General features: G+C 46.5%; 1 protein-coding gene across 3 annotated transcripts in view; it reads right to left on the bottom strand.

Moving 5' to 3' along the window:
* Window positions 1-19,821, bottom strand: part of CEP95 (centrosomal protein 95) — a 1,206,983-nt gene that overhangs the window by 998,001 nt on the left and 189,161 nt on the right. For all 3 annotated transcript variants that reach the window (XM_069655013.1, XM_069655014.1, XM_069655015.1), the window contains exon 3: window positions 9,047-9,154. In XM_069655013.1, the coding sequence (XP_069511114.1) occupies window positions 9,047-9,154 (108 nt within the window). The remainder of the gene's footprint in view (window positions 1-9,046; window positions 9,155-19,821) is intronic.

The following is a 19,821-nucleotide window of genomic DNA, read 5'->3' as shown; positions in this document are numbered from 1 at the left end:
TGCAAGCAGACTTGAATATATCAAAGATGAGGAATACATGGGCGGACAATCCATTCAAAATGAAGTTATGGGTATTTTGAAGTAGGATGCCTCCTCCAAGGTGTGCTTGAATATGAAAAGAACTGCTAGAAAACCCTTTTACTGTTGCAACCTGAAGCCCCAGATGCAGCAGAAACGATAACACCGTAGGTGTATCGCATTGAAAAGGGTCCACATCTTACTCCCTACACCAGCTGCAGAACTTGTTCCAACAGCAGCGGTATAAGGAGTTTGTTGCTGGCCTTCCAGCCAAAAGAAAAATCTCCATTACATCATCCGGCAGGTCCCAATACTTGTGTCTCACCCTCTCAGAAACCATGTGGGAAGGCTGAGTATCTTGACCTCTGGATGGAGAACCCAACCCTCCTCTCGCGAGAGAAGGTCCTCTCTTTGTGGAAGACGTATTGGAGGGCAGACGGACATGTCCAGAGGTTCGAGGTCCAACGTCATCCTGGCCCAATTCAGGGAAATTAGGATCATGGATTTCCCGAACATTCTCAACCTTCTAATCACGTGAGGAATGACAGGGACTGGAGGAAACGTGCACAGGAATGGAAACTCCCAGTCCACTACGAACGCGTTTCCTAGAGCTCCACTTGGGGGAAATTCCCTTGAGCAGAACAGTTCGCACTTCCCGTTAACACTGGTTGCGAACAGATCCACTTGAGGGGGTCTCCAAAGGGTGAAGATCTCTAAAGACTTCCTGAGCTTATTCCCACTCGTGGGAGACTGTGCTCTGTCTGCTCAGAGCGTGAGCCGCTGCGTTCTCCGCTCCGGCTAGGTGAACTGCCAATAGGGAGGTTCCTTCTTAAATTGCCCAGAACCAGAACTGCATTGCCTCTCTGCACAGTGGTAATGACCCTACACCTCCTGTCATGTTGAGGTAGTACATGGCCACCATGGAGTCCATCATTATCAGGACATTCTTTCCCTGTACAGAGGGCAGAAAGGCCTTCAGTGCTAGTCTGATTGCCCTCAGCTCCAAAAGGTTGATGTGTAGTTTGGACTACGATGGAGACCAACGACCGCTGATTGTCAGATCGTTGGAGTGGGCTCCCCACCCCGTGAGTGAGGCGGCCGTCACTACTATTATCTCCACCCATGGCAGCCAAAAAGGTTCTCCTTTCAGAATATTGTTCTTGCAGGCCCACCACAGAAGGCCCTCTGCATCTCTGCTCGGAACCTGAAGGTGGTCCGACACCCTGCTGGAGAATTGAGACCTTCGATTCCTGAGGGCCCATTAAAGGGATCTCATTGTTAGGCAGGCCTATGGCACCAGAAAAATGCAGGACCGGCATGAGGCCGGGCAACCTTAAAAAGTCAAAGGCTGGAAGACGCTTGGCACTCTGAAACTTGGTGACCATCTGCAAAATGTGTTGAACCCACACCTCGGGTAGCAAGGCTTTTCCAACGATACATCCAGCACCGCTCCAATGAACTGGAGTTTCTGAGATGGTATCATGTGGGACTTCTTGTAATTGAGGGAGAAGCCCAGTCTGTGGAGTGAGTGGCAGGTGGTGCAGAGATGCTCCCGGGCCTGTTCCGGTTAACGTGCCCTGATCAGCCAATCATCCAGGTAGGGGTAGACGTGAATCCCCTCCTCTCCTGAGACTTGCTGCCACCACCACCACCACCATCAACTTGGTGTAAAATCCTCGGGGGAGGTCGAAACTGATAATGAGAACCGCCAACAGTGAACCTCGGGTACTTCCTCTGCTTGTGACGGAATTGGCACATGAAAGTAAACATCTTGAAAGTCCAATTATACCATCCAATCCTGGAGCCGGTGGGCCTGAAGGATATAAGAAAGTGTGACCATCTTGAACTTGTCCTTCCTGAGGAACTTGTTCAAGTATCTCAAGTCCAAGATAGGTCTCAGTGCTCCGTCTTTCTTGGGGATTAGGAAAGGGTGAATACCATCTTCTGTTCCTCTCCATCACAGGTACTGGTTCTATAGCACCTTTCTCTAGCAGGTTCAAAATGTCCTGCAATAGTAATGGATCTGGAACATTTAGCGAATGGCTTTCCGGTGGATGATCCCATGGTCTCTGTATAAAGGAGAGGCAGTAACCCGGGACTACTGTTTCTAGTGCCCATGCATTCGAAGTAACCTCGCCATTCTTTCAGATGCTGTGACAGTATGCCTCCAACTGAGGAGTCGCGAGTCAAGACCTCATAGTGGTTTTGATGCAGCTGAAGCAGCGGCTGATGGTAAAGACGCCGCTGCTTGGGCGGGTGTTGCACCTCGTCCACAAGTGAATCTTCTTTGTCCTCTCTGACCAGCCTGTCGTCACGCTCTTCCAACTGAGGAGTAGTAGCGAAAAGCCCTACCCCTCCAAGATGATATGCTGGGGTGAAAAGGCTGTGGCTGCCTGATCGCGGCACCAAAGGCCTTGGCTGCCGCCTATCAGGTCTGCAGCTTTTCCAGGCTTTCGTCAGCCTTATTACCAAATAAATGGGAGCCGTCAAAGGGCACATTAAGGAGTCTGGATTGTACATCAGGTGAAAATCCCGACTTCCTCAACCATGCAAATCTGCATAGGACAGTGCTTGCTGCCATGACCCTGTTGATGCTGTGAGGCAGAGTCCAGCGCTGATTGCTGAGACTCGCACATTGCCTCCTTGCAATCCCTTATCAGGTTCATGAAGCCATCTCTTTCTTCACCTTCAGGGATCTGATGAGCGACCATCGCTACGCAGTCCTACAGGGTGAATGTAAACTTTGCAAGCGCACGTGTAGAATTAGCAGACTTTAAAGCCATGCTGCAAGCCGAAGAGACTTTCTTTGCCCATGATTTAACACACTTATCATCCCTATCAGGGGGTATGGTTGGGTATGCAGCTTTCTTAGAGGCAGATCTAGCTGCTTGCACTACTAGACTTTCTGAAGTCAGATTTATTGACAGATCGCCGGTGTCGCTCCTGGATGGCCTGTCTTTTTTTGTTCAATTTTTATTTACTGCTGGGCTGGTCTCTGGAGCCTCCCAGTTTGGCGCAACCCTTTTTTGGAGTGCCACATGAAATGGTAAAAAGGGGTCATATTGAGGACTTTTGTCTGATATGTTTGTGAGGTCGTCCTGCTCGAATGAAGGAGCCAGTCTACTCCATCCTAGGAATTCTACCACTCTGGACATTAGGCTTCTGTATGATGCATCTGCATGATAAACCAGGTCCGGTTTCCCAAAGTCTAGCTCTGGGGAGGTGTCTACCCCACTAGCTGTCTGTAGGGAGTCATGTAGCTCCCTAACCCTGGTCCCTTCTGAAATTAAACATTCAGGGACATTAGTTTTCTTGCGAATACTGTGGGTATCCAATTGAAGACTTCATGGAGGGGGTTTCATCTGAAGTTTCATGGCCTTCATATATTGATGTTCAGGATCTGAAAAAATATTTTTTGGTAAAAGGTTTAAAAATCTTTTTCTGACTATTGTGGCAAAGGTGTCGAATGTACAATCAGCGTTGATGTTTTTTGTGTCAACGGCGTCTACGTCAGTGGCGTTAATGGAATCGACAATTTCCTTGCACTTGTGCTTCGAGGGACTCAGCCTTCGACTCAATGGTTTCTTCTACGATTTCTCGTCAAGTACGCAAAGACTTAGGCTTATGACCCAGGCTCGAGGGTTCTGCCTTGGCCTTATGCTAGTCATCGACCGTAGCATGACCACTTTTACCTTTCGAGGAGGTCAATGCCTGTTCCTCGAAGATTTTAACCATTTTCCCACTCATCTTTGGAGGAGGATTTAGTCGGACAGACTACGCTCCTTTCATCTGAGGAAGAGGAAGGTAATGCCTTCTCTTCGAGGGCCTGCCTTTCTCTTCGATGGTCTGCGCCTCGAGTGGGATCGTTTTTTAAAATCTTTTTCTATGAGAAGAGGAATCTCTCAACTCCAGGGATGACCCAAATTCCGAAGGAGTGGACTGGGATTTGGGGACAATCCTACCCACTGATAGTTTAGCGTTATGCTCTTTTAAAGCCTTATCTGTCATCGACTGACAAGATTGTAATTCTCTAAGCAAATCGCATTCGCAGAAAAATGAAACTTCCGCCCTCCCTTGAGAAATCCCCATTTCACCCCCCCTACCCTTTCAGATCCCATCACACATTCTTGTACTCCCCTTTTCTTTGGGCCACTGCCCAGTATCTGCTACCTCCACCACACAAAAAACTGCCATTGATTATGCCACTCTTCAGTGGTCTCAGTGGCCTTGGGCACCAAGGGCAAAGGGTCATCCCCACCTCCAGCAGCAGGGTTGGACAAGAATGCAAAAGGCTGGAAAAATCATGGGAATAAATCATAAATGCATCCCTTCAATTGGGGCAAATACTGTGACTTACCAGGCTTTAATATCCTAGATTGGAAGAATTTGGAGAGATTCACAGTATTCCTGACACAGGAGGTAGCAGAAGAGTTTGCCAACTCAGAGCCTTATCTAAAAACAGCCACTTCCATGAGCATTAGAGATTTTGTCTGATGTGTGGGCAGTCTACCAAAAACTCCTGAAGCATCCAGATTATCCACACAAATGATTTCCATTGCATGCATGGATGGCCTTGGATAGTTTTTCAAAAAAGAATTGAGGACAATCATAATAGTTGTTCACCATCAGGATCAAGGATTAGAAGGGGGCTTCTGAAGGCTCCATTTTGTCCTTTAATCACTGGGGTAAGACTAAAGAATGGCACTGAAAGTATGATTTCCAGGACAGTAGACGTTATGTCCATAGCCATAGCTGAAGGTACCCTCTGCTACTCTTCTGACCATCATAGCGGAAGTGGAAAAAGCCACCCAGACCAGTAATTCCACCAGTGCTGAAGCGGACTGAGGATTATAAAAACCTACAAGACTAGCAAGCCAAATGTTAGTTAAAATCCCTTGCTTAGGTATCTGTGGAGATGGCAACAGAATGTCCCGATTGTCAGGGAAAAACAGAGGCAGAAAAATCTAGTCTTTGAACCAATTAGAACCCAGTGGAACAATAAGATACTATGTAGGATCAAAATCCTCTTAATCAGAGATAGGAATCACCAACTACACATCAGTCAGTACCATAGCATGTACTCTATATTTTTCGTAGACACTTTCTTCTTCTTAAAAAAACCTTTTTGGAGATACCGGTACTGAGCACGGTGCTGTTCCGGACCGAGACTGATCACTTATGGAAAGAACTATTTAGCTTTCTTCCGTACCAAAGCCTCTGCAGTTGCATCCATCGGGACCAACTTGGGTGCTGATTAAGATGGATTCTGTTACAGGAGGGCGAACCAGCACCGAATTGACTATGCTGGGGTGTCAGTCTACAGAACTGTTCTCACCTGTTTGAATGAGGGCAGAGGCAGCAGAGCATTTTCTTAGTGCTGCAATGACCTCATCAGGTTTAAATAGATCCTTCAGTATCAAGTGGCCAGAAACCTCCACTCTTTTCCTCTCCCAGGGGCACTAGCACCTTCCCATTAGGAGATACTATTGGTTTTCCACAAATGGGTACTCGGAGGTGTAATCGCCTGGGGATTTCCACTTTAATGCTCCTGAGAAAAAACCCAAATTGTGGGTGTGGGTTTCACCTTGGTATGAAAGTCAGAAACACATGCCACCCAACCTGCAGGTGTGGTCTACCACTTGCTAATGTCAGGCTTCTTCTTGGTCCCAGTGGTACCGGTCTTCTTTGGTACCGGTCCGAGCAAGAAGATGAACCGGCCGATCTTGTTTCATTTTTACCACATTTGGTCAACATCTGTTTCTGCTGCACTAGTAGAGGGGGCAGGTAAGCAGACTTAAAGGATTTCTAGTGTAGTGGGAGATTGGGGGACTGGCGTGGGACGAGGGTATAGGAGACTTGCCCCCACATGAAAATATGGCACGATAAATGCATTAAAAATGGTTAGTGACAAGATGGGCCAGATTTCAAAAAAACAGAATTGGGTGTGGAGGTGTATAACGTGGGATGGATGGCCAGAGCTTGGGTGTGGAGGGATGCATGCCTATGAAAGGCTTCTGAAACTTTACAAGTTCTTTAAGTGGAAGCTACCTTTTGTAGCCAGCTTTTTCCTGGCACCCCTGCAGAAGCAAGCTGTCCCATCCAGTTGGGAAGGAGAGCAGAACAGAGCAACAGGGCCAGGCTTCAGACCAAAAAAAGAACCACAAGGGTGAATTCCATCAACCTGTGCTTGAGCGTACCTGGAGCCAACTGGACTAACTGATATCCAAAGCCAAGACTTTTCTTTTTAACAATGAAGGGGTAAAGAAAAGTCATATGTAATATCATGAACAGTAGTCGACGATATGAGAAACCATTAACCCTTTCCCAAATCTTCACTCCTAGTTCCTCAGAAATATCTTCCTTGCAACCTAACGGAAAAATTAATTTTTAATGTTCTCATTTACTGTTCTGGATTCATCCATCAGTGCCTCTTTACTTTCTTAATGGAGTAAATGAAACAGATAACTGTTTAGGCAGAGGTTTAGTTTGTTCTGATCTCTCTCTACATTTTAAGCTTTGGGAATGCTCTTCAACAACCTCTGATAAACTCACTATTATGTAACTGAAATCTATCTGGCAAGATGGAGAAAGGCAATATTGTATTTAAGACCCTGGGGTGGACCAGTGCGGGAGGATCCCCTGGGTGAGGGGTCTTCAGGGAGTGGGGGCAGCAGATGACGAGACATGGCATTCCCCCGTTTCTATACATCTAACTGAGCCTATTTTTTAGGATTCTACGATGTGCCCACTCCCCCCGCCACCCTTTCTACGCAAACACTAGGCTGAGGAAGAGGGCGACATTGCGCTGGGCATGTCCCGTTAAATCGGGTCAGGCAAGTCAGGCACTTGACTAAGTGCATACAGCAGATGCCAATTAGCTCTCACACGGATAAAAGGCGTAACACAGAGCTACATTCTGAGCAAGGTGGAACACAAGAGCAGAACTTCCGGGGCGAAGGCAAACCTACTGGAGCAGAGCGACGGACCAAGGGACGAGAACAGTGGGTCGAAACCCCAGGAGTACCCTACAGGAGGTGGTTGCCTCCACAAGGCGACAAAAGACACATGGAGAAAGCCAAATCCCAAAGCAGAAGGATGCATTGTCTTTCAAGGACGCCACCGACCCTTACGAGGCCCAGCCTGTGGTAGTAACCTTGACTTGTGAATTGGAAAACTGTAAGGACAAGACAGTAACACACAGCCAGTGAGTTGGCAAGCGACCTGAGAGACTGGTGTGTGTAAAAGAAAGATTGAAATTGCAATATTATATCACAAGTGAAGGCTGCACGCGTGTGGATGAGACACGAAGAAAGGCAGTCCTGTGAATGAACTTTGAAGTAAGGACAGCTGTTAAACCAGCAATACTGAGCAACAGAGTGGTCCAGCAAAAGGAAGTAGCCCACACGAAAGTCTCAGTGAAAGGTGAATTGTTTCTAGCGATAAAGTGAATGAACTGTAAAAGTGAAGTAGTCAAAATTCGCCCTGAGAGAAAGGGAGCATAAAAAGCGGAACGTTGAACTTTGAGTCGAAGAGGTCCTGCGGAGGTCTGTAGAGAAAGCCACACACATTGTCTGAAGGAGAACCAAAGTGTAATATAAAATGTGGATGGCGAGGCGCGCACTCCAGTTCCCAGTCAAATTAGACCCGATACAAAAGTAACTGGGTTAGATCCCAAAAAACAATTTAACAAGTATTAACAGGGTTGGATCCCATCTGCTGTTCAGTTGCTTTGTGTTCACGTTTTGAACTGGTTTTGTGTTGCAAAGCAGAGTCAGGGTGTGTCATGCTGCCTACGATGACCGCCGTACTCTGCTGTCCAACGTGAGGAGGATAGCGGACTCAGCCACATTTATTCTTTATATTCTGAACACTGATTTACTACTAGGGCGGTTTTATTTATTATTTGATGGTTGAGATTACTCCCATCTTAGTTATAGTGCAAAGTAGGAGTTTTTCCAAACTTGGAAACTTTAATGAAGGTTGTTCAAATTGTACCTTTTGTGTCAGTGTCATACTTGTGAAACCATGCCTCTCCTACATAGATCACCAGTTAATTTCAGATAGGTTTCTAATGCAATGTTTGTAAAGCCACAAACGCATTCAGCCCTAGAACATTTACAGCCTCGATTTTCAAACAAGATGTCTTTTTGAAAGCATATATTTTGCTGAATCTAGGAAATTGGAGTCATCTAATCCCTGACGTAGAGGTCATTGATGTAAAATAGGCAATCTGCATATGAATATCCTAGATTGTAATCCTAGAGTATTTACACCCAGGTTCATAAACAAAGGACCAGAACGGTTTTGAGTTCAAGTTTCATTATTCAAGAAGTGGGGTGTGTTTGCGATATCTAGATTATTTTTATAATTCTATAACTTCCTCAAACACTTTTTCCACGGGGTCTTAAATTCATGTAATTTCTAAAAGGGCGAACTGGTCTACGGTGCCTTCTGCAACATGCTCAAAGATGAGCATTTACTCTAGATGAAAGCGTTAGTTTACATTTTTTTAAAATTGTTAAAGGGGGTATCACGTTAGATTTACCAATAGGTGCTATACCATACAGACTACATAATATAGCATTAAAAGCATTAATTTGGAACAGACCAAATCATCACTTTGCATGTACTAGACTCCATTCGCTGCTCCTCAGGCCACTGTCTCCCACTGTATGTCCGCTACACACCTGAAATGACTATTCCAGCCTCGTGCTGTGTATGAATTATGCCGGCTACACACCTGAAATGACTATTGCAGTCTTGGGCTGTGTGTGATTTGTGCCTGCTATACAGCTGAAATGACTATTCCAGTCTTGCACTGCGTATGAGTTATGCCTGCTACACAGCTGAAATGACTATTCCAGCCTTGCGCTGTGTATGATTCCTCCCCAAGTAAGTCATGGAGTGTAACATATATGCAACAGCTTCTTGATGCCTGCGGGCTTAGTGCGCCTCACAATGTGAAAATAAAATCAATCAAAATAAATGTGACAAGAAAGTAGACAAGAGATGAACTGATTTTACATACCAGTTATATGGGACAAGCTGACCTGCAAATAATCTAATGCAAGTGAATCTATGATTGCCTGGACGTTGTGGGCATTATCCTCTGGGCTTCTTGCAGCAGCAATGAAATCTGTGTGAAAAAAATAAACTATTAACATTTAAGACAGTGTTTTTCCTCGCTATACATAAATGTATTAATTACAAACAAAATAACATTTGTAACGAATTAAAACTACCAATTTCCTTAGCATTTTAGTACTGCCCTTTCTATCGAGGAAAGTCATTCCCAAACAAAATAAAAAAAATGGTTTCCCTTATTTTAACTTTCTCGCACACTTAACACCACTGCACTTTAGAGAGATGGAATGAAATTATGTTACACTAGGATAGCGAACTCGCCAGCCTGAAGTCAATTTCAACTGCAGAAAGAAACAGCAGTTCATTAAATACCAGCATATACAGAGTACTACGCGTGTGACCCACCATATCCACTTGCATGGGCGCCGTAGGACAGCTAGTAACCCAATGATCCTTTTATGCAATATCACATTATGGTAGTAGCTTCGACTCGGCACATCTAGCAAGAAGCTTTTGAAGTCCATCCAGAAGTCTGCTAACCAGTGCAAGGGGTATGCCACCAATAGAAAAGTTTCTTTTTTTTGCAATTTGCCTAGCCACGTGCCTGCAGTGCGGCTGGGGCATTGTTACCACCTGCCAGAAAAATGAACTGCTTGGAAAGTGGGGTCGGGGGGAGGCTTGCCCAAATAACCAATCCAGTGAAGATCTCACTGAATCCAATCACACCCACCAACCAAGTCCATCACCGATATTGCCCTCCACCTTTAACCCGAAAAATTGCTCAGCTAGGCATTCCCATACTAAGTAGAAGAATATGACATCTGGTGCCTTGCAGCTCACACAGCTTCTGCTGAATTCCGGGCTGTAGGTTTGATTAAAGTGTAGCATGGATGTATGAGCAAACCAAAGTATGGTAGTGAACCATTTAGTACCTCAAACTCAGAAACACATTCTTAGTCATTCTACATGATACCTGCCACTGGTTATCAGAGATTTATGTATGAAGGTCTATTACGTTTAGCGCCCCCCTCAGTACTTGTATTCATTAATACAGCATACATATTCATGATCGATTCTCTCCTCCCACTCTTGCAGTAAGTAGGCAAAGGTTCCATGTGTTAATATCCCCGCAAAAATATTGTGATACAAAAACGGTATCGAGCCATGGACCCTGCGAGGGACTGCCCCGCAACCCCTGCATTATTTTTTAATATGCGGGGGACACCCTTCTAAGCCGCGCTCCCACCAATTATCCCCCCCCAAAAATATCGCCTATGGCGAGACAAACTACCATATGTACGGCGATATTTTTGGTGGGGATAATATGCAGGGATACCGTAGGCAATTATGGGGCTATCAGTTGGATCCTGCTGGAAACCACAACTGGGCATTTCACCGCACATCCAGCTCGGTATGAAGCTTTTCTCCCAGCCACTCCATATATTTTTCATCCAGATACACCTCAACGATCATAGAGATGTCTGTAGGAGCAAATTGTTAAAGCACATCAATAGAGCCATTTTGGCCCCTCGCTACCCCTCGCTTTCTATACATCCAGCCAACTATATGTTGGAGTGCAGCTACAAGCAAATATGTATGAAGATCAGGAACCCACATGCCTCTGTAGTCATGCTATGCTCTGTTTTAACGGCAATACTCTGTACCTTTGCAATACTCTGTTCCTTTGCCACCCATACCAGTATTGTAGAGAGTAGAGGTTCACCTGGAAAAAAGTTACTGTTACCTAAATGGGATATTAGCAAACGGTTCCTAGGGGTTGGATACAATAATCATTATGGTCAAGGAGATCATGCCTGCAAGTTTAATCCATAGCTCTACTTTCCTTTCCAACTCTTCCATGAACCGCTCTGTTGACCTTAATTCACCATCAACAGATGCTAATCTGGTACCTCCTTTAACAGATCACAAACTAGATAAAACCGTTGCGATATCTGCCACTCTGTTTTCAAAGGAGAGGCCTCCCCAAACTGGTCCACTAGATCCAGAGCATTTGCCCATCATCTCCGCTGGCATTGTCACATGCAGTATGAGATTATCTACAGTGAGACTATATGCCTCATTTCCTTTGCACCAGAACGCACTTCCCTTCAATGCACTTTGAGCATGTTCGAAAATGGCCCAATGGCTATTGCAAAAAATATGGGAGACAGCCGACAGACCGGTCTGCACCTGTGCAGCTCAAACTCTCCTGACAACGTTCTATTATTCTTAACCAGCGCTTTCTGGGAGAGATACGGTAGCCCTATCATTTGACCAAGTCAGAGCTTTAAAAAACAACAACTCATCACTTCAGCACTCAATTTGTCAGCATACCCGCAGGTTTTAAATGATTTATAGATTGTTACATATGTATATATTGGAAAATGCATATAGAATGAAACGGTTATTATTGAATATACACTTAATTTTAACAAAGTTACTCACCATAGTGACTACCTTACTCCTAGTCCATAGTCTCCTTTCCTCCATACTTGTGGGACATTCCGTCCTTTGGGACGGGACCGGAGCACTTTTGTAAAAAGCATCAAAAATTTCCAATTTTGTCCTCCTTTTATTTTTACGCGGGGTACCACGCGTGGCTGTAAGCCTGCCCTCCGGAGCTCTGCCTCCCCGCATCACTCTTCAGATTTTTTCTATCGCCAGGTCTGAGACCATTTAAGCATTAACAGAGGGAACTTTTTCGAGGGGACGGTGGGCAGGCATACGGAGGAAAGGGGACTATGGACTAGGCGTAAGGTAGTCACTACGGTGAGTAACTGTTATACTCCTACGTCCCATCCCCTTTCCTCCATACTTGTGGTAGATTCCCAAGCACGCACCACAGGTAGATCGGGTGTATGGAAAAAAAAAAAAAACCTTTATTAAAAAAAAGATCTTAAGAACATCCAAGCCAAACTTTGCATCAGCCCTGGAGCTCAGGTCCAAGCAATAATGCTTACAAAAATCTGATGGGTAAGCCCACGTAGCCGCCTTGGCAATAGTTTCCCCAAGGAACATACTTTTGGAAGGCAACAGTAGCCGCTTTGCATTGTACAAGATGAGCATGAATGCCTTTCGGATGTTGAAGGCCTTGAATGGTATAGGCTTCTGAAATGCAGGAGGCAATCCATCGGGAGATAGTTCCCTTGAAAGCCGGTTTCCCTTTCGAGTCCCCGAATGTGAGAGAGTTGTGAGTTCACTCGTTCTGTTGAGATAAAACTTTAAGGCTCGCCTGACATCCAGGTTGTGTAAGACTCTCTTGGCATCTGATGCTGGGTTAGGAAAAAAAGACAAGTAAGGAGATCTATTGGTTCAAATGAAAATCGGTAACCACCTTAGGCAGGAAAGGAGGATGAGTGCGGAGCACAACCTTATCCTATGGAAAGTGAGGAACGGATGTTCCATGGAAAGAGCTTGGAGCTCACTTACTCGCCTTGCCGATGTTACTGCGATCAGAAAAGCAACCTTCCAAGAAAGGAATTTCAGATCGGTAGTGGCCATGGGTTCAAATGGTTTATGGCATAACGCAGTGAGGACCACATTCACATCCCACATGGAATGAGGGGTGAGCACCGGCGGGAAGAGGTGAAGAGGACCCGCAAAATGTCTTTTAATGACTGGGTTAGTGAATGAAATAGAAGAGCTGTCCGTGGACAGGCAGGCCGCAATGGCTGAGAAGTTCTGCAAGACTGCCTGTAGCTGCGAGGTGAGACACGAAAGATAGAACAGTGTCAACCGTAGCATCTGCGCCAGTGGCAAAAAACAGCCATTTGCTCCTATATTGAGCCCTCGTTGAAGGTTTTCTGGCCGCCTGGATAATATGCATATTGTCCTCCGACAGATTGAACTGCGCTAAGGATTTGAATTCAGGCACCAGGCTGCCAAGTTGAACGATTGTGGGGAGGGGTGCCACAGCTGGTGATTGTTCTTGTGAATAAGGTTAGGAATCAGCAGCAATTTGATTGGAAGAATCGACAGGTGCTGGAGTTCCGAGAACCAGAATCTGGCTGGCCACCAAGGAGCTATGAAGAGGCGAGTGCAATTTGATGTGCTCCTGAGCTTGCAGAGTGACCGATAATGGAGGAAAAGCATAAGCCTTTATGTTGTGCCACAGGATTGCGAGTGTGTCTTCCAAGGAGGACGCTCTGAGGCAGCCCCTGAATGCATACAGAGGAAGTTTCCTGTTTGTAAAAGTCGCAAAGAGGTCCACTTCTGGAGTGCCCCATTGGCGAAAAATGGTGGAGAGAACATCTGTGTTCAATTTCCACTCGTAACTGGCTGCCGACTGAGTGAGTCTGCAGTTACATTGATGTGACACGGGATGTCTACAGCCAGTAGCCAAATGTTGTGCCGGAAGGCCCATTTCCAAGGAGGGCGACTTTGTGCCAAACTGCTTGTTCATGTAAAACATCTTCACAGAATTGTCCCTACAAACACGGACTACCTTGTTCCTGATGGACGGTTGAAAAGCTTTGAGCGCTAGAAAAAACAGCCAGGAGTTCCAGATAATTGAAATGAAACTGCCCGTCCTGAGGTGTCCAAAAGGTCACGAGCGGCCTCTGCCTCTCAGCGCCAAAACATTCACACCGCCATGAAAGCAAGGAGGACGGTTGCAGGAGGGTCCACCACTGGCCGGATCCACATAGATCAGTGGTGCGGAAGCAGGAGGGAGCGAGTCAGTAGGAGGCAGCGGTGCCCAAGCACTGCCCCAGAATTAGCCTCCAGTGGAGGAACCTCGGCAGAGCCGGTACTGGAAGGCCTGTGGTCCGTGACTGCACTTTTAACCCCCTCGACAGAACCGGTATCACCACAATCGGGAGCTTGGGACGGCTGAGGAATGTGCCTCACCGATAAGACCTTCAAAGAGGATGTCTCGATTCTGTTGGTGCTGGAATTAGCCCCAAGAAGAGGAACCTCGGTTTGTAACCCAGGACGAAAAGCTCCCTGAAGTGGAGCCTTGAACCATGACTCCGTGTGGAAAGCTCCCGAAATGGAAACCTCAGGGCGTACCCGGGTACCCGTGTGGAAAGCTCTAGAAATAGAGACCTCAGGGCAAACCCCGGTAACCAGAGCCACAGAATAACTGGGCTGAACTTTAGCACCCAAACGGTGAACCTCGGAACAGTGTCCGGTTGGCAGATCCGTTGCAGGAACCCTCAGAGACCACTCCGGTGGGCCTATTAGGCCCTTTGTGAGGCACCTCAGGGGAACCCCTGGTGACAGAGCTACTGGAGCCCTTCCCGGTCCTGGAAGACCCCGGGAAGGAGTCCCTTGGCGGTGGTGCCATAAAAATTCAAGAACTTACCGGGCGTTTTTTTTCGTCGATGAAAAGCTGTAAATAAGATGGAACGTGCTGAAACACTTCCTCCCACCGAAGATGATGACGGAGTGCCCGGACGGAGAGGAATCGCAATAGAAACACTAATCCCAGCGATGTTCCGGGCCTAGACACTCCAAGCAAAGAGAGGGAGGATCCGCCCTAGCGAAACGACATTCGCATGAAGAACAGGACACGAATCCCAGACGCTCTGGCCTAGACTGAGGACTAGATGACCGTGGAACCGGAGCAGAAAGGACAAAGGGAATAAAAAATAAAATTCCCGGTGATGCTAGTGTGTTCAGCCCTGACCACGCAGAGAAAATGGATTGAAGGGCAATGGGCGGGGCAGAGCTCAGCAGGGCAGGGTTACGGCCACATGTGGTAATCAGTGTAAAAATAAAAGGACAAAAAGTGCTCCGGTCCTGTCCCGAAGGACAAAACGTCCCTCAAGTATGGAGGAAAGGGGACGGAATGTAGGAGTAAATGAGATGCATGCACTTTTTTTGCTGAGCACAACTGCTAAAAGTTCAACTCAATATTGAAAAGGCCACGCATAGTTCTTTGTCTAACCCAACAGCTTGCCCTCTTGCAGTTTTAAATTCATTTAATGTTAAAAAGCTATTGCCACACGGGGACGTGGCCAAAATGGCGGGCTGGACGGATGTGCTCTGGAGGAGCACCGTCCTTGCCTGGGGATTAGTATAGTATTCTGCATCAGACGTCCTTGTAAGTGAAAAATACATGGAGGATTAAACAAATAGGCTATTCTGCTGCGAGAGAGAGCAGTGAGGAGCCTCAGTACCAGGGAGGAGAGGGGTGTTTCCATGAATGCAGTGACAACGGGGGCCTTGTAGTGAGGATCCAAGATGGCAGGCGGTACAATCTAGATCTAGGACAGCAGTGGAGCCGCCACCCGTTACCGGGGCTGCAAAGGAAATAACTGCAGTCAAAGAACAGAAAGCATATATAACCACCTTGGAAGATAGGGCAACCAAGTGGGGACAGAGAGAGCCAAATGCAGAATAGTGAGAGAATTCTTTGCAGACCTGTATGGGGAGGAACCAACAGATGAGGAAGGGCAAGCGACATATCTAGAGGGCTGGGCAGGACCAAGACTAACCCCGGGGCAAAAGGATCAGCTAGAGGAACCCATAACACATGAAGAAATACAGAAGGCGATAGCACAGTTAAAAGGTAAACAAGAGCCCAGGGAGGATGGGTAAACGGCAGCAATCTATACCACATTTACCAAACTGCTCGCCAAAGGCCAAACAGAGATATTTAATGATTGAGAGAGTGGAGAAATATCCAAATCAATGAACATGGCACACATTACCCTGATCCCGAAGCCAGGGAAAAACCCACAGTTATGCTCCTCGTATCGCGCCCTTGGGCTTATTAATGTAGATGCCAAACTCTATACAAGAGTGTTGGCGGCAAAGTTGGAAGGGATTCTCCCAGGGCTAATTGCAGAAGATCAGACAGGGTTTATCCAGGGTCGAAACACATTGGACAATATAAGAAGGGTCCATTATCGATAAGGCTGGAAGAGGGAAGGTGCGGGGAGATGGGGAGTGGGGGGGTGTTACCACGCTCACCTGTCTACCGATGCTGGCTGCCGAAAAGGCGTTTGACCGTGTCAACTAGGCCTTCATGGAGCAAATACTGAGGACGGTGGTAATAGGGCCGAATTATTTCAGAATGATACAAACTAATTATCAGTGCCGTCAGGCAAGGGTTAAAGTGAACGGGGGATTGACTTAACCATTTCCGATAAAAAGAGGAACAAAGCAAGGATGCCTGCTCCCCCCACTCCTCTTTGCTTTGTTGATGGAACCTTTTGCGAGGTGGTCAGTTGGGCGAAAGGGTGCCACAAAATAAGTATGTTTGCCGACGAAGTGGTTTGATGGTCACCGAGCCGGAGATCTCAATGCCGGCAATCATGAAGGAGATCAGAGATTTTTCTAGAGTATCCGGCTTCAAAGAGAATTTTGGGAAGTCCGAGATTCTAAGCTTCTTGATCGGGAGGAGGGAAAGGAACCAGATGGAAAGTAGCTTCCCATTCAGATGGGCAAAGGGACCAGTAAGATAATTGGGGGTGAACCTGACAACCTCTATAAAACAAATAGTGGAGGCAAATTACCCGCCATTGCCGAAGCAAATAAAGGTGGACTTAGCAAGGTGGAGAGTATTGTACATATCGTGGTTTGGAAGGATAGCCGCCGTCAAAATGAACATACTCCCTCACCTCCTATATCTCTTCCAGGCAATTCCCCTGGCCGCCCCGGGGAGATTGCTAAAGAACATCCAGGAGTGCATCATGGGGTTTATTGGCAAAGGAGGGAATAGGGGGGAAAATCCTATTCAGGAGCAAGACCCAAGGTGGTGTAGGCTACCCTAATAACTAGGTATTATCAGGCGGCACAATTGAGATACATGGCAGAGTAAGGGAGGACAGAGAACCGAAAGCATTGGGTATCCTTGGAACAGGCGGTGGCGGGAGAGCATATTTGGAAAGTACCGGGATGAGAAGGGAGGACAGGGCAGATGGGGCTAAGGGAGAACCCAATCACAAGAAACACCATGAAGATATGGGAGCGCTTAAACAAGATGTATAAATTGGCTCCATGGCCATTGCCCAGAATGCCCATCTGTAGGAAATCCTGCATTTCAACCAGAAAAGCAATACAACAGGTTCAAGTGATGGGTGGAGGGAGGGATAAGAGATTGCAGATCTGTATGAAGGAACCCGATTCCAGTCATATGAAAGTTGCAGTGGAGAGCTAGGCCTAAGAAGGGGGGGAACTATTTGCCCATCACCAATTGAGACACTGGGTGGGAACCCCCACAATGATGGAAGGGCCCACAAGGGAGCAGACAGTGGGGAAAAAGTGATGTCCTCTGCACAGATCAACAGGGGACTGATCTCAGCAATTTATAAGATTTTGTTAAGGCGGTGGAAAGGGGGGGGGGGTCGCATCGAGGGGCAAATGGGAGACGGTAAGGGAAAAGGCTTTCACCAGATAGACTACACAAGATGTACACCTCAATGTCAGCAATGTGTTGGAGGGTCTGTGGGGAAGTGGGGACGATGGAACACACCTGTTGGGGCTGCCCGCAGCTCAAAACACTTTTGGCAGGAGGTGGAATCAAAAGGTATTGGAAATAATGGGAGTGGATATGGAAATGGATGGAGTAACAGTGCTCTTGTGTTCCTTGCCAGAGGGAGAACAAAGAATAGGTGGGAGTGTGGCAATGCTATGGGCAGATTTAATTGTGGCAGCAAAGAGATGTATAGTGAAACAATTGAAACAGAAAGGTGCGCCATCTATTGTAAAATGGTATTATACAATATGGGACACCGTAGATGTGGAGAAAATGATGGCAACAGTGAGGGGGACATTAAGGAAATTTAGCAAAGTGTTGTCAACCTTCCTGAGTTTTGCAACCAAGGATCTCACGCACCTATACATTTCGAAGAGACAGAGCACTGGGGATTTTTGAGGTGGAAGAGGACTGAGCTGTAAATAGCAGGACTCAAAAGGGCTGACCGCAAGAACTAGTTGGTAGGGAGGGAATGGTACAGATGTTACAGTATGGAACTCTGATTGAAATTGGGTTATGCAAAAGAATATGGAATAACAAAGTTCAATGCATATCTGAATAAGGTTGAGCGAATAAAGGTTTGGTTGGAAGAACAGCCACACAAATACATTGTAAAAAATGGTAGCAAAAGCGGGAAAAAAAAATCATCATCAGAAATTATTGGGTATTCTTTAACTTATACCTATATACATTGAGGACATTGTAGCACGATGGTGGCAGCTTTTAGCAGCAGGCTGCCTACTCTCTGAAGTCTTCCTCCAACTACCACTCCGTAATGCTCCTGACCTGCTCCCCACTAGACCCTCTTGGTGCCCACCCCACCCACAGCTCCAGTTCATTCTTCTCATTACTTAATTGGCACTTGCTGACCGATTCAACTTTGGCTTGCATCGTGCCTCCATACCAACATGGTACCTCCTGCTTCTGCAGCCCATTGGTGGATCCCGCTCTCTAATGCCTCCTCCTGATGTGCCTTGCCATGCTGGTACTGCTCTCACCACTTCCAGCCTCCTGGATATCTACCAGTCAAAACCTCTGGCACAGGAGGCATCCAAAGCGTGCAGTGGATTTGCCTCTGGCACTGAAGTGCTGCCATTCAATGTTTTGCCTGGTTATACAGTGCCCTGGTCTGCAGTAGCATTGGCTCCTCACCAAGGATAACCCTTGTCCTTGTACATGAGCTGATGCAGAAATCAGAGTGCTTCAAAGCAATCTCTTCCAGTTTAGGCTGCTTGCACAAATATGTTCCATTTAGCAACACATATTCATTAATTACACAGTACTAAAATTGTAAGTAAAAACAATATATACACACACAGTTTGAAATCCAAAATGGGACACGCCGCCCTTAGGTTTCAATAGTGACTCGAAAAATAGCCAGAAGTCAAGGGGGAATAGGTTAGATGATTTAATGTTATTAGGTAACACAAACACTCTGTAACAAACTTATTGAGTCCAAGAACAGGTTTCACTAATATTAGAGGAAAGTAAACAGGCTTTGGGTACTTAGAGGGCATTTGGGAAGTATTGCAAAGCTCTCATATAGCTCTAATATAAAGAAATAAGGCTCAGTGTGGTGTTGGTTGTATAAAAATCATAATAAATTAGCATAATTTTAAAAAGTCATGCTCGCCATGTAGAGAAGGGACAGCTACCCAGCCCAATCATAGGGAGGACCCAGGAAGGATGCTCAGGAGGTTGCACCAGTACAAACTAGCCCAAGAAGCCACCAGCAAGGCTGTTACAAGGAATGGCCCAGCTCCACAAACCCCGATCAAGACAAACAACAACTCAAGGTGAATTACCTCTCTTTGGGGACACATTTCTCTCAATTGGTTCCTGTGTTTGAGGTCCAGGGGTTGTAGGAGCAGAAAGTACGTAAGTTGACTTTGGGGCCTGCCAATTTGGCAGTTCGTCTCTGTTAGCAATATTTTGGAAAATAACTAGCACCTGTCTGGATTTGGCTGAAGCTGCAACAACTACCAAGATGTTGGAACATCCCAGGACACCTCAAGTACAATGAGCAGTTGAAGTGACCCCGCACAGGGCCTGTATGCAAAATAAAGACGGACAACAAGCCAGGTTTCACCAGGACTCCACTTCTTGTTAGAGGGCAGCACAGCACTGCGGTCTTACCTCAAGCCGGATGTACTGAACGGTTTACAGCACCAGGCTACACAAGATAAGAGCAGCTTCTCAGAGCTCCAGGATGACGACCTCGGTGATGCAGCCCGCAAACTGGTTAGGCCCACAAGTTCAATGGAGGGAGGCACTGTGGAAGGACTCATCCCTAC

The sequence above is a fragment of the Ambystoma mexicanum genome, chromosome 3q, assembly GCF_040938575.1.
Source record: "Ambystoma mexicanum isolate Mex_15411 chromosome 3q, UKY_AmexF1_1, whole genome shotgun sequence".
In the NCBI taxonomy this organism is placed as follows: Eukaryota; Metazoa; Chordata; class Amphibia; order Caudata; family Ambystomatidae; genus Ambystoma; species Ambystoma mexicanum.
The sequence above is the reverse complement of the archived record's forward strand: the minus strand, read 5'-3'. Positions and strand labels throughout refer to the sequence as shown.